The 15,317-nt window shown below is 39.9% G+C and overlaps 2 protein-coding genes across 3 annotated transcripts; one reads left to right on the top strand and one right to left on the bottom strand.

Moving 5' to 3' along the window:
* Positions 1-162: 162 nt before the first annotated feature.
* Positions 163-5,244, bottom strand: psma1 (proteasome 20S subunit alpha 1). Its single transcript, XM_060885784.1, has 10 exons — positions 5,131-5,244; positions 4,183-4,227; positions 3,878-3,979; positions 3,563-3,666; positions 3,231-3,319; positions 2,570-2,640; positions 1,911-2,040; positions 1,217-1,296; positions 851-955; positions 163-351 (listed from the first exon to the last, which is right to left on the bottom strand). The coding sequence occupies exons 1-10, from the start codon at positions 5,131-5,133 to the stop codon at positions 292-294; spliced, it is 789 nt and encodes a 262-aa protein (XP_060741767.1). The 5' UTR covers positions 5,134-5,244; the 3' UTR covers positions 163-291.
* A 4,021-nt stretch (positions 5,245-9,265) lies between these two features.
* LOC132856268 (calcitonin gene-related peptide-like) lies at positions 9,266-15,259 on the top strand. Of its 2 annotated transcripts, XM_060885788.1 has the most exons (5): positions 9,266-9,329; positions 9,894-9,985; positions 10,130-10,258; positions 14,731-14,913; positions 15,009-15,259. In XM_060885788.1, the coding sequence occupies exons 2-4, from the start codon at positions 9,900-9,902 to the stop codon at positions 14,891-14,893; spliced, it is 378 nt and encodes a 125-aa protein (XP_060741771.1). In that variant the 5' UTR covers positions 9,266-9,329; positions 9,894-9,899; the 3' UTR covers positions 14,894-14,913; positions 15,009-15,259. The 2 variants fall into 2 exon arrangements, with proteins under 2 accessions (XP_060741771.1, XP_060741770.1); XM_060885787.1 differs by lacking the exons at positions 14,731-14,913; positions 15,009-15,259 and adding an exon at positions 12,638-14,724.
* The last annotated feature ends 58 nt before the right edge of the window (positions 15,260-15,317 follow it).

The raw sequence follows: 15,317 nt of genomic DNA, 5'->3' as shown, positions 1-15,317 counted from the left end.
TCACAAGAACATGAGTGACCAGTGTGCTCTCTCTACTGGGCCCCCTGGTGTTCAAACTGTGGAACTGCATTAGTTTATCTTGAACAGAACACTGATGCGAATCAGACGTCACATCAGATGTTTTCATTGGTTGCATCGTTACATGACAGCGGAACAGAGGAATGTTGGAAATGTATTTTATTGTCGTCAGTACAGATAGAAAAACATAAGTGTGGATTTAAATGTAGGACGAACGCTGAAGCTCCTTAAACTCTATCAGCGGGATGTGAAGAAGGAAAATAATTCAGGTTCTCAGTGTTCCATCGGCTCATCAGAGGGAGCTGGAGCAGCATCATCCCCAGACTGGACAGGCTGGAACACACACACACACACACACACACAGAAACAAGCACATAGTTATTAAATATCATGATAATGAATATTTCTAAAATGATGAGTCAGAATTGCACAAAAAACACATTCTGACCTCCAGCAGTTTATTACAGATAAATAAATGTGTGTGTTTTTGAACACCTGTGTGTGTGTCGACCTCCTTCTGTTCTTCAGCTCCTGTTTAAACCCACCTCCTGTTCTCACTAGTCCCTACACTGCATGTTCACTATGTAGTGCACTTTAGATAGAAGGCTGCACACTGCTGTAGTAGTAAATAAATATGTTTTATTTTTCTTTCTGTGTTCTGTCCTCGGTCACACACACTCACACACACTCACACACACTCACACACACTCACACACCCCACACACACCCCACACACACCCCACACACACCCCACACACACCCCACACACACCCCACACACACCCCACACTAAATCATCTGATGAAGATAAAGAGGAGAGTTAAAGTTCTTACCTTCCTCTGTGGTCTCTCCTCTAATCCCTCGAGAAACGGAGCCACATCATCATCATCGTAGATGGTAAACTCCAGATCTTTACCCACAATTCCAATGGACACGTTCTGAAAATCACACACACACACACACACACACACACACAGAGTGTAAAATACAACAGCGCTCCTGGAGATGTTTAATTCTTCGATGAAACGACTAAGCTAGTTTAGGTAAGTAATGGAAGTGTAAAGCCACCAGTTTAGCATGTGTGTTATTTGACACCATGACACACTGCCTAATAACTCTAGTACAATTTCATCTATCTTCATACACGTGTGTGTGTGTGTGTGTGTGTGTGTGTGTGTGTGTGTGAGAGAGACTGTCACCTTGGTAGTGAGGTCTTGTTCAGCAGGTAGGGTCTCTCTGAGAGCACACAGGCCATGCTGCACCAACTCATTCAAGTTACCTGTAAGAACACACACCAGTAAGACACAAATTCAGTTACTTCAAGTTGCCATGGTTACACTGGTATATGACCAGTGTGAGGAAGCAGGACATACACAAACCACGTTACACTACAAATACAGCCTAGCTCTCTGCACTGAAATCATGCGCTCCATGTGTCTCTCCAGGGGTGTGTGTGTGTGTGTGTGTGTGTGTGTTCTTACAGTCAGAGAAGCGCTCCATGTGTCTCTCCAGTGTGTGTGTGTGTGTGTGTGTGTGTGTGTTCTTACAGTCAGAGAAGCACTCCATGTGTCTCTCCAGTGGTGTGTGTGTGTGTGTGTTCTTACAGTCAGAGAAACGCTCCATGTGTCTCTCCAGTGGTGTGTGTGTGTGTGTGTTGTTACAGTCAGAGAAGTGCTCCATGTGTCTCTCCAGTGGTGTGTGTGTGTGTGTGTGTTCTTACAGTCAGAGAAGCGCTCCATGTGTCTCTCCAGTGGTGTGTGTGTGTGTGTGTGTTCTTACAGTCAGAGAAGCGCTCCATGTGTCTCTCCAGTGGTGTGTGTGTGTGTTCTTACAGTCAGAGAAGCACTCCATGTGTCTCTCCAGTGGTGTGTGTGTGTGTGTGTGTGTTCTTACAGTCAGAGAAACGCTCCATGTGTCTCTCCAGGTACGTGCGTGCAGACTGTGAGCGTGCACCGATGGACATGGCTTTACAGTCAAAGTAATTAGCAGACGGACAAGTCTGAAAGATGTGAGGTCCAATGTCCTATACACACACACACACACACACACACACACGGTTCATAATGACAACTGATTACATATTTACTGTATACTTTGTTGTTTATACTGTACTATATACTGTATAACGTTAAAATTAAAGTATAGCTGTCTGTATTTTTCTTGCAACGCCACAACGACTATTTCCATTGTTCCAGTGCAACATTTCACTAATATTTGTAATGCAGAAATGATTTAATATTATATTGTATTTTTATTTCTCTTAGCTCCATGTTTACATTTTTGTGTTAAAATATATAGAATTTTTCAATGAAAAATTTAAATCTATACACATTTAATTGACACAGTAAATTTGCTGTATTTTTGCTTATGCATACTGTCAATTTTGTATTTGCAATGTTCAATTAATTATTTATTAACACAAACTAAAGTGGGACCTTCTTTTAATCTCAGAACTTTTGAGTAAGAGAAACAAGACATTTTTACAGATGTCCCACTGTGTGTTAGTGTGTGTCAGTGTAGAAAATACAGCTGTGTGTCTGCAGTGAACTTACATCATAGCCTGCAATCAGAAGGCCAACTCCGTAGGGTCTCCTTCCGTAACGCTGAGTGGGGATCTGAGTTTCTGATTTAACACTCAAGGACACAACAACAGATGTTTAATACACCCTCATGGACTTCCATTCAGTTAGTGTTAAGTGTATGTAACTCACACTGCAATCATTGATTGCTGATTTATACACATACACATACACACACACACACACACACACACACACACACACACACACACACACGGTCCTTGTATCCTATGGTCACTTAGAGTGTTGCTTGTACAAACCACACATTTGAAAGAGAAGTTCAGTTTTAATTAACAGTGTTGTGGATGTTCTAGATTAGTAGATGTGTGTGTGTGTAATATTAGTTTAGAGATATAGATCATGACATCATTCATGCAGATGGCAGAAAGTTTTAGAGACACGTGAACTTGTCAGTGTTTAAATCGCTGTTCATTGCAGTTCCACTCAGAAGCCAGATGTATGACAGATTCTACTGGATGTTGGTTTTAACTCCACTCACATAGCTGTTACACACAAGTGTTTTTGTAACTGCCCTAGAACATTACACACCAAACTCCAACTCACCCTAGACTATTTCACACTACACACAAAATGATAAATGTGTGTAAGAACGAGTGAGTGAGATAAAGGATACTGCTTCCTATGAGCGAGACGAGACGAGACGCAGGAAGTGGACGATCAAACACAAACCTAGAATCCAGACACTCCTGACGCATGAAGTTACTACAGAACATGAGAGAGAGAGAGAGAGAGAGAGAGAGAGAGAGAGAGAGAGAGAGAGAATTAACATGTGTAAATGTAATGTGTAAATTCTTTATTTTATTTTATCTCTCTCTCTCTCTCTATCTCTGTGTATGATGCACACTGTGATGGTATTTGGGCAAATTGATTGTCTGGTGTTTAATAAGAGATTTAGACCCTGAACAGCACCAACTGTGTAGTGAGATTTAAAACTGATCATCGTACCAGAGCAGTCGAGCATCTGCAGTTAGTCCAGCGATAGAAATACCAATGTGATTATCAACATAGAGGATCTTCTTCTGATGAGCAGCGAGTTCAGACTGAGCCCTCTAAAGCACACAAACACAAAGTTAAACATTAAAACAGACTTATATACTATGTGAAAGGGCACTTACTTATAAACAATATGGACTGCTGAAAAGGGCATATTAGTAGTGTGCACTCTGCCCCTATCTAGGGCATCAGTGATGTCAGTGTTGAGGCATTAGTGTCAGAGGCGTAAGTGTTGAGGATCTGTAGTGTAAATGTTAAGTTAAATACCTTTAAGGCCACCAGCACTGCATGAGTGCGTGATTTGAGCCCCACAGTAGCTGAGCCCTGCTTCACTGCCTCCATGGCATACTCAATCTGGTGGATTCGCCCCTGACACATTAAACACATTCATATTCATGACTTGCACATTTTTTATGTATCAGATGGATATGAAACAATTTTTTCTATTATGTATTTGTTGATTTTCTGCAGAATTGGACACAAAAGCTTATTTTTCCCCTCTGAGCAAACACCTGAGACACGTGTTAACCCCGTCCTTAACACTAAGTCCACCCTTCACCAGTGCTGCTCACCTGAGGACTCCACACCGTCACATCATTATCGTACTGGTTTCTGAACTGTAGGGAGACCAATGAGAATCACACACACACACACACACACACACACTGAATAACAAACATAATAGAATAAAACATAATTCACACAAAAACTGTACAAGTAAATGTAAAAAAAAAAAGATTTTATTAACGCAATTCATCTTTATAAATCTGATGTGTTATAAGAAGCTGTTAATGATGAGTTCACTGCACTTACACCTGAGGACAGGGAACATCAATGTAAGTTAGTTATTAATCTTTACTAACTCATTGTGGAGTTTCTCACTTTAATGTATTAGAAATGTTATAAAGCTCATGTGTAGAAGTTATAATAAAGAACAGTGAATGTGATGTGAAAGTGAAAGCAGAAATGTGCTCATATGTCTGACACAATCTCGTCTTCTTCTGAATTATAGACTAAATCTTTAAGCTGTAATAATAAACAATCAGAAACCTGCACATTTAATCACACAGTGATAAGTAATTTATACAGAAAATAAATAAAACACCGGAAATTAACAGAGAAGCTAAGTTAATGCTAACTTGTTTAAGTGCTGAGTTAGCATCATGCTAGCTACAATAACACGAATAAAAAGGTCATTTTTAGAAACAAAAAGAGACCAGGATACAACAACAGGATGATCTTTATGTGTGTGTGTGTGTGTGTGTGTGTGTGTGTGTGTGTGTGTGTGTGTGTGTGTGTGTGTGTGTTCTCGCTGCTAGCATGTTAGCACGTTAGCACCGCCGCTAACACTAGCTAAGGAAACGCTTACTCACGCTGTATAATTCGTAACCAGTGTTTACACTTTAAAAATATCCTTATTTACAGGTCAATGAGTCTCTAAAGTTTAAGCTTTAACCGCGGAACAACGTAAAACACCACAAAACTGAAGTAAAGTTTATTTAATATTTATTAAACCTCACCATGTCTGCGTAAGAACCCGCCGCTGAACAGCACAGTGATCCTGCTCGATTAGTTTCCCTTCTAATGCAGAGCAAGACATGAGCAACAGATCACTGAGAGTAGTGAGCATTTAGAGCCCAGCTGAACACAGAAAACTGAGCACACAGATCAGACCTGAGCAACAGATCACTGAGAGCAGCATGGAATGAAGTTTTTCAAGTTTTAAGTAGCATGGAATGCCACCTGAGCTACAGATCAGCGTATCTTTCCACCCAAATGTCTCCCTATATTTGCTACCCCTTGGTGCAATGGCCACACCACCCCACCACTGACCACATCACTGACCACATCACTGACCACATCACTGACAACATCACTGACCACATCACTGACCACATCACTGACCACATCACTGACCACATCACTGACCACATCACTGACAACATCACTGACCCCTCCAACTGACCACATCACACAAATGTCTCCCTATATGTTACCCCTTGGTGCAATTATTCGTAAACATGGTATTAGCTTCCACTGTTACACTGATGACACACAGCTATATGTTTCAGCTCAGTCAGATGTGAGACACCAGATTAATAAGACTGAAGATTGTGTGAAGGACATTAGACAGTGGACGCTTACTAACTTCCTCCTGTTTAACTCTGACACACAGAAGTTCTTGTACCAGGACCACAGACAGCCAGAAGTAAGCTTTCTGATTACAGAGTAACTCTGGATGGTCTTTTTGTTTCATGTGTAGCTGTAAAAAAAACCCAAAAAACTGAACAAGTACCCGAGCAGCCTGTGCAGATAGGAACGGCTGAATTCTGATATTGTAAAGAAGAAACCTACATGAGTATATCAAGGAAAAGGACAGATTTATAATCCCACTCTTAGTATTTATAATGATTTATAATCACACTGTCAGTGTTTATGATGATTTATAATCACACTGTCAGTGTTTATGATGATTTATAATCCCACTCTTTAGTCTCCCACTCTATAATCCCAGTCTTTAGTCATTGGAGCTATATGGTACAGAAGGTTTTAGTCACTAGATGGAGCCATTACATAGTTACTGATTTGTATTGAAAGCTCAGTCAGTCAGCACTTCAACAGGGTCTGAGGTCTGGAGTCTGTTATGGAAATGAACTTATTATGTATTATTATTAATGACCTTAATTTATCTAATGTAAAATAACAATATATAAACACAACACTGACATCATCATAGTCATTAAACAGCCCTATGCAGTAAACATTTTAATGTGACACAGCAAGTGATTTACATTTACAGCAATTGGCAGACACTCATATCCAGATTGATTTACATTCATCTCATTTATACAAAATAGGGTTGAGGGCCTTCCTCAGGGGCCCAGCAGTGGCAGCTTATTGGTCGTGGGATTTGAACTCACAACATACCAATCAGTAGCCCAACACCTTAAAGACGAAAATGGGCCGCAAACATGATTCTGCTTGGATTCAGCCAGAGGAGAGGAGACATTTCAACCTGTAGTCAAATTAGGCCTTCTACAGACTAGACAATTAAAACAATGGAATACCACAGACAAGGACAGTTCCAACTAAATTTTAACATTATAATCCTCCAAACAGAAACCCTAGATGTTCGACCAGACTGGAAGACCACACACCTGCTGTTTATAATATTGATTTCATGTTGGTGATTCCACAGACATGAGATTTCACAGAAACACAGAAAAAAAGGAGAAAATAATATATGTGAAATCCTGGCTTAGAAGACAATATAGGTGCTCCATTATGCTCAGGTTGTCTTGTGATGCTCTGCTGTGTTTGTGAGCTGTAAAAGTATGCATCATCCTCTTGGTGACGCTTCCCAGGCTGCTTGCTCTCATTGGCTATTCTGAGAATTCTTCCAGAACCTTTCTGATTATAAATGTTTAAGATTTACAATGATGAGATCAGGGAGGCTCCAACTCAATCAGCAACAGAAAAATAATTGTACTGACACCACACATACATAATCTTGAGGATTAATTTAACAAATAATCAACTGAGACCTCAAGCCTCAAATCAGGCCACACCCCAGTGGCTGGGGCAATTCAGTCCTTAAATCAAGCATAAAATTGTCTAGTGTGTAGCGAGCCTCAGATAACCAGTCAATGCAATAAAACCTTATAGAACATTGTTTCACACCTAAAACACATCACTGACAACATCACTGACCACACTACTGACCACATCACTGACCACACAATTGACCCCATCACTGACCACACCACTGACCCCATCACTGACAACATCACTGACCACATCACTGACAACACCACTGACCCCATCACTGACCACACAATTGACCCCATCACTGACCACATCACTGACAACACCACTGACCCCATCACTGACCACACAATTGACCCCATCACTGACAACATCACTGACCACACTACTGACCACACCACTTACTACACCACAGGCCCCATTACTGACAACACCACTGACCAAATCACTGACTATAACACTGAACACACCACTGACCACATCACTGACCACGCCACTGACTACACCACTAAACTTGACTCATGTTTAATATAACATCAGCACTGATTCCCAGAACAATGTTTCTGTATAAGGTGCCTGAGAGTTACTGAGAGTGTAGGAGGTTTATTAGGTAATTACTTAATTATGAGGGTGAACTACTTTCCTACAGAGAGAGAGAGTGAGAGAGAGAGGGAGAGAGAGAGAGTGAGAGAGAGAGAGAGAGAGTGAGAGAGAGAGAGAGAGGGAGAGAGATGGAGAGAGAGAGAGAGAGTGAGAGAGAGAGAGAGAGAGAGAGAGAGAGAGAGAGTGAGAGAGAGAGAGGGGGAGAGAGAGAGAGATGGAGAGAGAGAGATGGAGAGAGAGAGAGAGTGAGAGAGAGAGAGAGAGGGAGTGAGATTGAGAGAGAGAGAGAGACAGAGAGAGTGAGAGAGAGAGAGAGAGAGAGACAGAGACTGAGAGAGAGACAGAGAGAGTGAGAGAGAGAGAGAGAGACAGAGACTGAGAGAGAGAGAGACAGAGAGAGAGAGACAGAGAGAGAGAGAGACAGAGAGAGAGAGAGAGAGAGAGAGAGAGAGAGAGAGAGAGAGAGAGAGAGACCTCTAAACAGTAACCGATTAGTTAATCAGTAAATAAATAAAAAATATCTTTTTTAAAAAATATCTTTTCTAAATAAAATTGTTGAACCTATAATATAAGTTATACTTTTGCTATTTTGTAATTTAGGAATGTTTAGTAAAAGGACAATATTAATATCTGTAACACAAAAATAGTTTTAAAATTAAATACATTTTCATTGTGCTATTAAAAACAAATATATATATTTATTTTCTAATGAATTTTATCCACATAAAATGTCCACATTTATACAGTAATGTGTGTGTTCAAGGCATTGGCCTGATGTGTGGGTGATCAAAGTAATTACACAAGTTCCACACACACACACACACACACACACACACACACACACACACACACACACACACACGCCTGTTTGAATATGAGGAACTTGTCACATTGAAGAACAGAATAAAAAAATAAAACATGGCTGTGGAATAAGATGAATTAAATATTTGTTATGATTTGGATGAAGATCAGCAACGGCCAGGTGATGAAGCTGCTTCAACTACAGTGTTAATTATTTTCCTCTATTCGCATGTCCCCAAGTGTTTGTTTCCCCAAGTGTTTGTTTCCCCAAGTGTTTGTTTCCCCAAGTGTTTGTTTCCCCAAGTGTTTTATTAAAGTTTTCTTTATTAATTAAAGACATGTCAGAGTATTTAGAACTGCAAAACAAAGTAAAATTTACTTTGAGTTTGTGACGATAGAGATCCTGTAACAATAAATCTGCAAAAAGGTTGTTCTCCGTGGCCTGTCAGCCACCTCACTGTGTGTGTGTGTGTGTGTGTGTGTGTGTGTGTGTGTGTGTTTCATCTTTAATGAATTTCTGATCTTGATTCACAAGTACAAAAAGATGTTGCACAGGAAACCTGCATCATGACATCGTCATCATAACCTGCACTCATCAGGCCCCACCCCTAGCCTGTGATTGGACAATGTGAGATAATTAACTAGGCCACGCCCCCACTTGTGGTGTATAAGTGTGTGAGCCAGAGCTGCATCCACAAACTCAACACGACTTTGTATTTCATTTTTATTCAGCATTTTTATTTAATCGAAGGACATTGAGACTTTACAGGTAAGAACAAAGCATTATGTGTGTGTGTGTGTGTCTGTGTGTGTGTATGTGTGTGTATGTGTGTGTGTATATGTGTGTGTTTCAGGGTTACTTGTGTCCAGGATTCTCTACGTGTGCTACTAGATAAATAAATGAAAAAAGAGATATATTATTATTAATATTATTATTATTGCTCTAATGATTACATTTTTTTATTTATCTTAAAATTGTATTCTAAGTTATAACTTAATAACCCTGGATATAATATAGATGAAATTAAATATTTATTCCTGAATAAAACATTTTATATGAGTAAATTACATTAAAATAAACGTATGGATGTTAAACATTGTCCTTGCTGACGTGATCCTTTTCACATTCTAAACAGATGAGTGGATTTTAAGCTTTAGAAATGAGCATCGATTAGAATTTACATCATTTACATAAATTATTCAATTTGCTCATTTTTTTTTTACATATGAACTGAAATTCAACTTGTAAATGTAAAATTAAATTAAAAAAGGTGTGTGTGTGTGTGTGTTATTACAGTGTTGTATTTGTTGTGTTAATAATGTGTTATTACAGGAGCGCATGTTCATGATGAAGATCTCTGCAGTCCTCGCTGTCTTCATTCTCAGTGTCTGTCACCTGTACAGCTCACACGCAGCGCCAATCAGGTCAGACACACACACACACACACACACACACACACACACGCACACACATCATATTTGCAGTGTACAGTCTATATTTGTTTGCTCATATGTGTGTGTTTGCTTGCTTGTATGTGTGTGTCTGTCTTTATATGTGTGTGTGTGCAGACCTGCATTAGACTCTTTATCAGACCGGGTGGTTCTAAGTGATTATGAAGCTCGCAGGTTACTGAACGCCATCGTTAAAGAGTTTGTGCATATGACAGTGGAATCAGATCAGAGGATTGACAACAACAGGTATTTATTTATTTATTAATTTATGTTTCTATATTGGAATTAAAGTGTATAATGCGACGCTCACAGTGTATTATGCGACGCTCACAGTGTATAATGCGACGCTCACAGTGTATAATGCGACGCTCACACTGTTTAATGCGACGCTCACAGTGTATAATGCGACGCTCACAGTGTATAATGCGACGCTCACAGTGTATAATGCGACGCTCACAGTGTATAATGCGACGCTCACAGTGTATAATGCGACGCTCACAGTGTATAATGCAACACTCACAGTGTATAATGCGACGCTCACAGTGTATAATGCAACACTCACAGTGTATAATGCGACGCTCACAGTGTATAATGCGACGCTCACAGTGTATAATGCGACGCTCACAGTGTATAATGCGACGCTCACAGTGTATAATGCGACGCTCACAGTGTATAATGCGACGCTCACAGTGTATAATGCGACACTCACAGTGTATAATGCGACACTCACAGTGTATAATGCGACGCTCACAGTGTATAATGCGACGCTCACAGTGCCGCTCTGTACCCTGATTGATGTGGATCAGCTGAGTTGTATTTTTAATTTCGCTCAGTAACAGAAGTTTTTATTCTCCAGCTTCTCCTGATCCATTACATTTATTGTACAGTATTCTGAAGGTTATGGAAATAATATAATCATCATAATACTCTAATTATTTTGTAATCTGGTGTGTGATGTGATTATGTGTATTTTAATGAGAGTCTTCTGGTAAGAGCAGTGACACGTGTTAGGTTTTAAACTCATCAGTTGCTGGGGATTAGTGAGACAGGTACGTTACTTAAACAGAACTTTCTAACAGACTGTAGAGATGTTTCAGAACAATTATTCACAACATTCCTGCTGCATGGATCACTTTAAACTTCTTCAATTTAAGGAATGTACAGAATCCTTTGCTTTCTTTTAAAAATGTCAGTGAACACAGAACGCATGAAAACCTTTAAATATTAAAATGCAAGCATAAAGGAATGAGTGCATGAGGTCTCGCTGCTGGAGCATGTTCTACACACACTGAGTCTAAGCTGTCTTTATTCCATCAGTAATCAAACTCAAATCCACTCAAACTGCACAAACATCTTACCATCATCAGTCCACAGTGGAGATCTTCCACTCAGATACAGTGAGCTGCTCAGAGACACATCTCACAGAGGTTTCAGTTTCCTGACTGAAGCTAAAGCCAATTCGAGAATTCTCAGCACTGTTACATCGAGGAGCTGAACTGAGAGCTGCTCCTCACACAGCTGGGAGAAGATCCATGATTCGTTCTAGGGATAATTAGCTGATGGAGTTGAAGATATCTGAGCTTCATCTTAAACTGTAAACATGACAACCTTAAAGTTCATGTTTAAGAATGATGAAGAGAACATGATGTTTGAACAGTGTTATCTTCACTACTGGCAGATAAGAATAGCTAGATGTTAATATTTATATAATATAATGAAGTCTGACAGCGTCTCTCACCTGGCATCTGGTCTCTGATCCAATGAGCTCATTGAGAGACACAATTCATTACAATAATACACTCCTGTGTGTGTTACATTATCAGCTCTAACATTTACAGCCAGTAAAATCTCACTGTATTGAGTTTATTAACAGACAGAGTTTGATTACTCATGAAACATCAGCACACTCTGACCTTCAGTCTAACACACCGCATGCAGTGTGTATTCTGATACAGTGTAGAAGTGCATGTAGTTACAGAGGGAGTGTATGTGTGTGTATATGTGTGTGTGTATATATGTGTGTGTGTGTCTGTGTGTATGTGTGTGTGCTTGTGTATGTGTGTGTGTGTGTGATTTTATGTGTGTGCTTGTGTATGTGTGTGTGCTTGTGTATGTGTGTGTGTGTGTGATTTTATGTGTGTGCTTGAGTGTGTGTATCTGTGTATGTGTATGTCTGTGTGTACATGTGTGTATGTTTGTGTGTATGTGTGTTTTTGTGTGTGTGTATGTGTGTGTGTGAGTGTGTGTGACTTTGTGTGTGTGTGCGTGAGTGTATGTGTGTGTGCGTAAGTGTGTGTCTGTGTGAGTGTATGAGTGATTTTATGTATGTGTGCGTGAGTGTATGTGATTGTGTGTGTGTGTAAGTGTGTGCGTGTGAGTGAGTGTGTGTGTCTGTGTGTATGTGTATGTGTGTGTCTGTGTGTACATGTGTGTATGTTTGTGTGTATGTGTGTTCTTGTGTGTGTGTGTGTATGTGTGTGTGTGAGTGTGTGATTTTGTGTGTGTGTGCGTGAGTGTATGTGTGTGTGATTGTGTGTGTGTGTGAGTGTGTGTGTGTGTGTCTGTGTCTGTGTGTGTAAGCATGACCCTATGAGCCGGTTTCTGTGCATGTGTGTTTCCTGACAGCGAGAGCAGAGTGCTGGTGAAACGCTGCTCGAGCCTCAGCACCTGTGTCCTTGGAAAACTTTCACAAGAGCTGCACAAATTACAGACGTTCCCGCGGACTGATGTTGGTGCGGGGACGCCTGGCAAGAAACGCAGCGCCAACTATGGGGAAAAGCTCGATATTGCCTAAACCCTGCACCCTCCTTTAATCTGCCTTTCTTTTCTCATTCTATCATTTACCTCTCCAATTCCTGTTGCATGTGGATTTCCTGCCTGATTGATTGACCACACATTACACACACACACACACACACACACACACACACACACTTTTATTTTCTGTCTGTGAATGAGTACCTTTCTGTACAGAATGTGGCTTTTCCTAAATGTAGTTTTCTTACTAAACCTCAGATATTTTAAAGCTCCATCTGGAACTCTAGAATGCACAACACTAGCGTGTATTCAGCCAACCGGAGACAGGGGGCGGGACTAATACAGACTTCCTACATGGCATCATTTACATTTCTGCTCAAGTGACATCAAAGGCTGATGAACACACTCTGAGCACGAACAGACACGTGATCAACATTTGTCTGATTAATGAAATTCTAGCTTGAGGAAAGCTAATAACGTAGCATCAGTGTGTAACTACCTTATATTTAGGATTCTTTTTCACTAGTGGAGACTTTATCATATTAAAATAAACAAAGACAGATCCCACCTGCTGTCCCCTGAGAAACTCTTTCTTTCTATCTGTAACATGAATCTAGAGATTGTACGTGACGTTTGTCCTTCTGAGAGGGTCATGAACCTCGGATGCTAGTGATTGGATAAAAGTCTTCATTACTGAGTTTCTGTAACTGATCTTTAAACATTACATGAAAGAAAAGCTGGAGTCAGTCATGTGTAGTGTGAAGAGCTGAACAACCAGAACAGTGTAACATAGTTTAATAAACTTATTTTTCTATCAGGAAGCTACTTTAATTTCATTTTCTTAAGTGAACAGCACACACACACACACACACACACACACACACGTACACACGTACACACATGCACACACAGGTACACACACACACACACACGTACACACACACACACACACACGTACACACATGCACACACAGGTACACACACACACACGTACACACACACACGTACACACACACACAGGTACACACACACACGTACACACACACACACACACACACACAGGTGCACACGCACACTCTCTCACACACACACACAAACACACACATACAAGAAACACGCACACTCACTCACGCACACTCACTCACACACACACAAACATGCAGCAGTCAACAAGAAACACACAATGTTACCATTACACAATAATAACAATGTTATTATTAATATTAACACTAACATTAACAGTAACACTAACAATAACATTAATAATAACATTAACACTAACATTAACACTAACACTACAATAACATTAATATTACCACTAATATTAACACAATAACACTAACATTAACATTAGCATTAACATTAACACTGACACCAACACTTAACATTAACACTAACATGAATACTAACACTAACATTAATTCTAAAACTAATATTAACATTTACACTAACACTAACATTAATAATAACATGAATTCTAACATTAACACTAGCATTACCGTTAAGATTAACATTAATTCTCATACTACAGAGCAGGAATACAGCCTGCATGTGACACAAATACATTATCATCATCATCAGCAGCATTATCATCATCATCATCATCATCATCATCACACGCACACACACACACACACACACACACACACACACACACACTATGTAGTTGAATGTTTATAAAAGCTGACCCTAATACACATTGAGCATCAGTAAGAAGAGTGTGAACAGGTAAGAGAACTGAGGGACACACACACACACACACACATACACACACACACACACACACACACACATTTAAACATTTGTGTGTTTGATACTGAATATAATTGTGCATGTGTTTAATATGTATTTAAATGTGTTTAAGGATGTGATTGTGTCATTATTTATACATTTGCATTTCAGTGTGTGTGTATGTGTGTAACACCATTCAATGATTTGTGTGTGTTTGTATGTGTATGTAGCAGTGTAGTGGTGCAGAAGCGAGCATGTAACACTGCAACGTGTGTCACACACCGACTGGCCGACTTCCTGAGTCGTTCAGGTGGCTCGAGCAGCAGCAACTTTGTTCCCACCAACGTGGGCTCACATGCTTTCGGGCGGCGCCGGAGAAATGGACATGCATGATCCACAGCACATAGAACATGGTCAGTACACAAACACACACACACCTACACACACATACACACACACACACACACACTTCCATTACAACCTTTAATGATTATTCTCTGTATTTCAGAGGCAGGCTTCGTTATGTCTAATCTGAGGAAACATGACCACACCCTACACGAAAACTACAAAATAAACAACAGTATGTGTTGTGTGTGTGTGAGTGTGTGTGTGTGTGTGTGTGTGAGACTCTAATGGCTATTACTGCTAACTGTTCCCTTGTCCTTGTTAAACAAAGCCCAGAATAGATGCTTGCTTTATGCTAATGAGGAATTGGTTTTTTATATGAAAATGGTTTGAAATAAAAGAAATAAAATGGCAGTGATTGAAGTATGTGGCTTATATCCTGATAACTGTATGTGTGTATGTTACATTTTAC

Source organism: Tachysurus vachellii, chromosome 13, assembly GCF_030014155.1.
Source record: "Tachysurus vachellii isolate PV-2020 chromosome 13, HZAU_Pvac_v1, whole genome shotgun sequence".
Taxonomy (NCBI): domain Eukaryota; kingdom Metazoa; phylum Chordata; class Actinopteri; order Siluriformes; family Bagridae; genus Tachysurus; species Tachysurus vachellii.
This window is presented reverse-complemented; position numbering and strand designations above follow the sequence as displayed.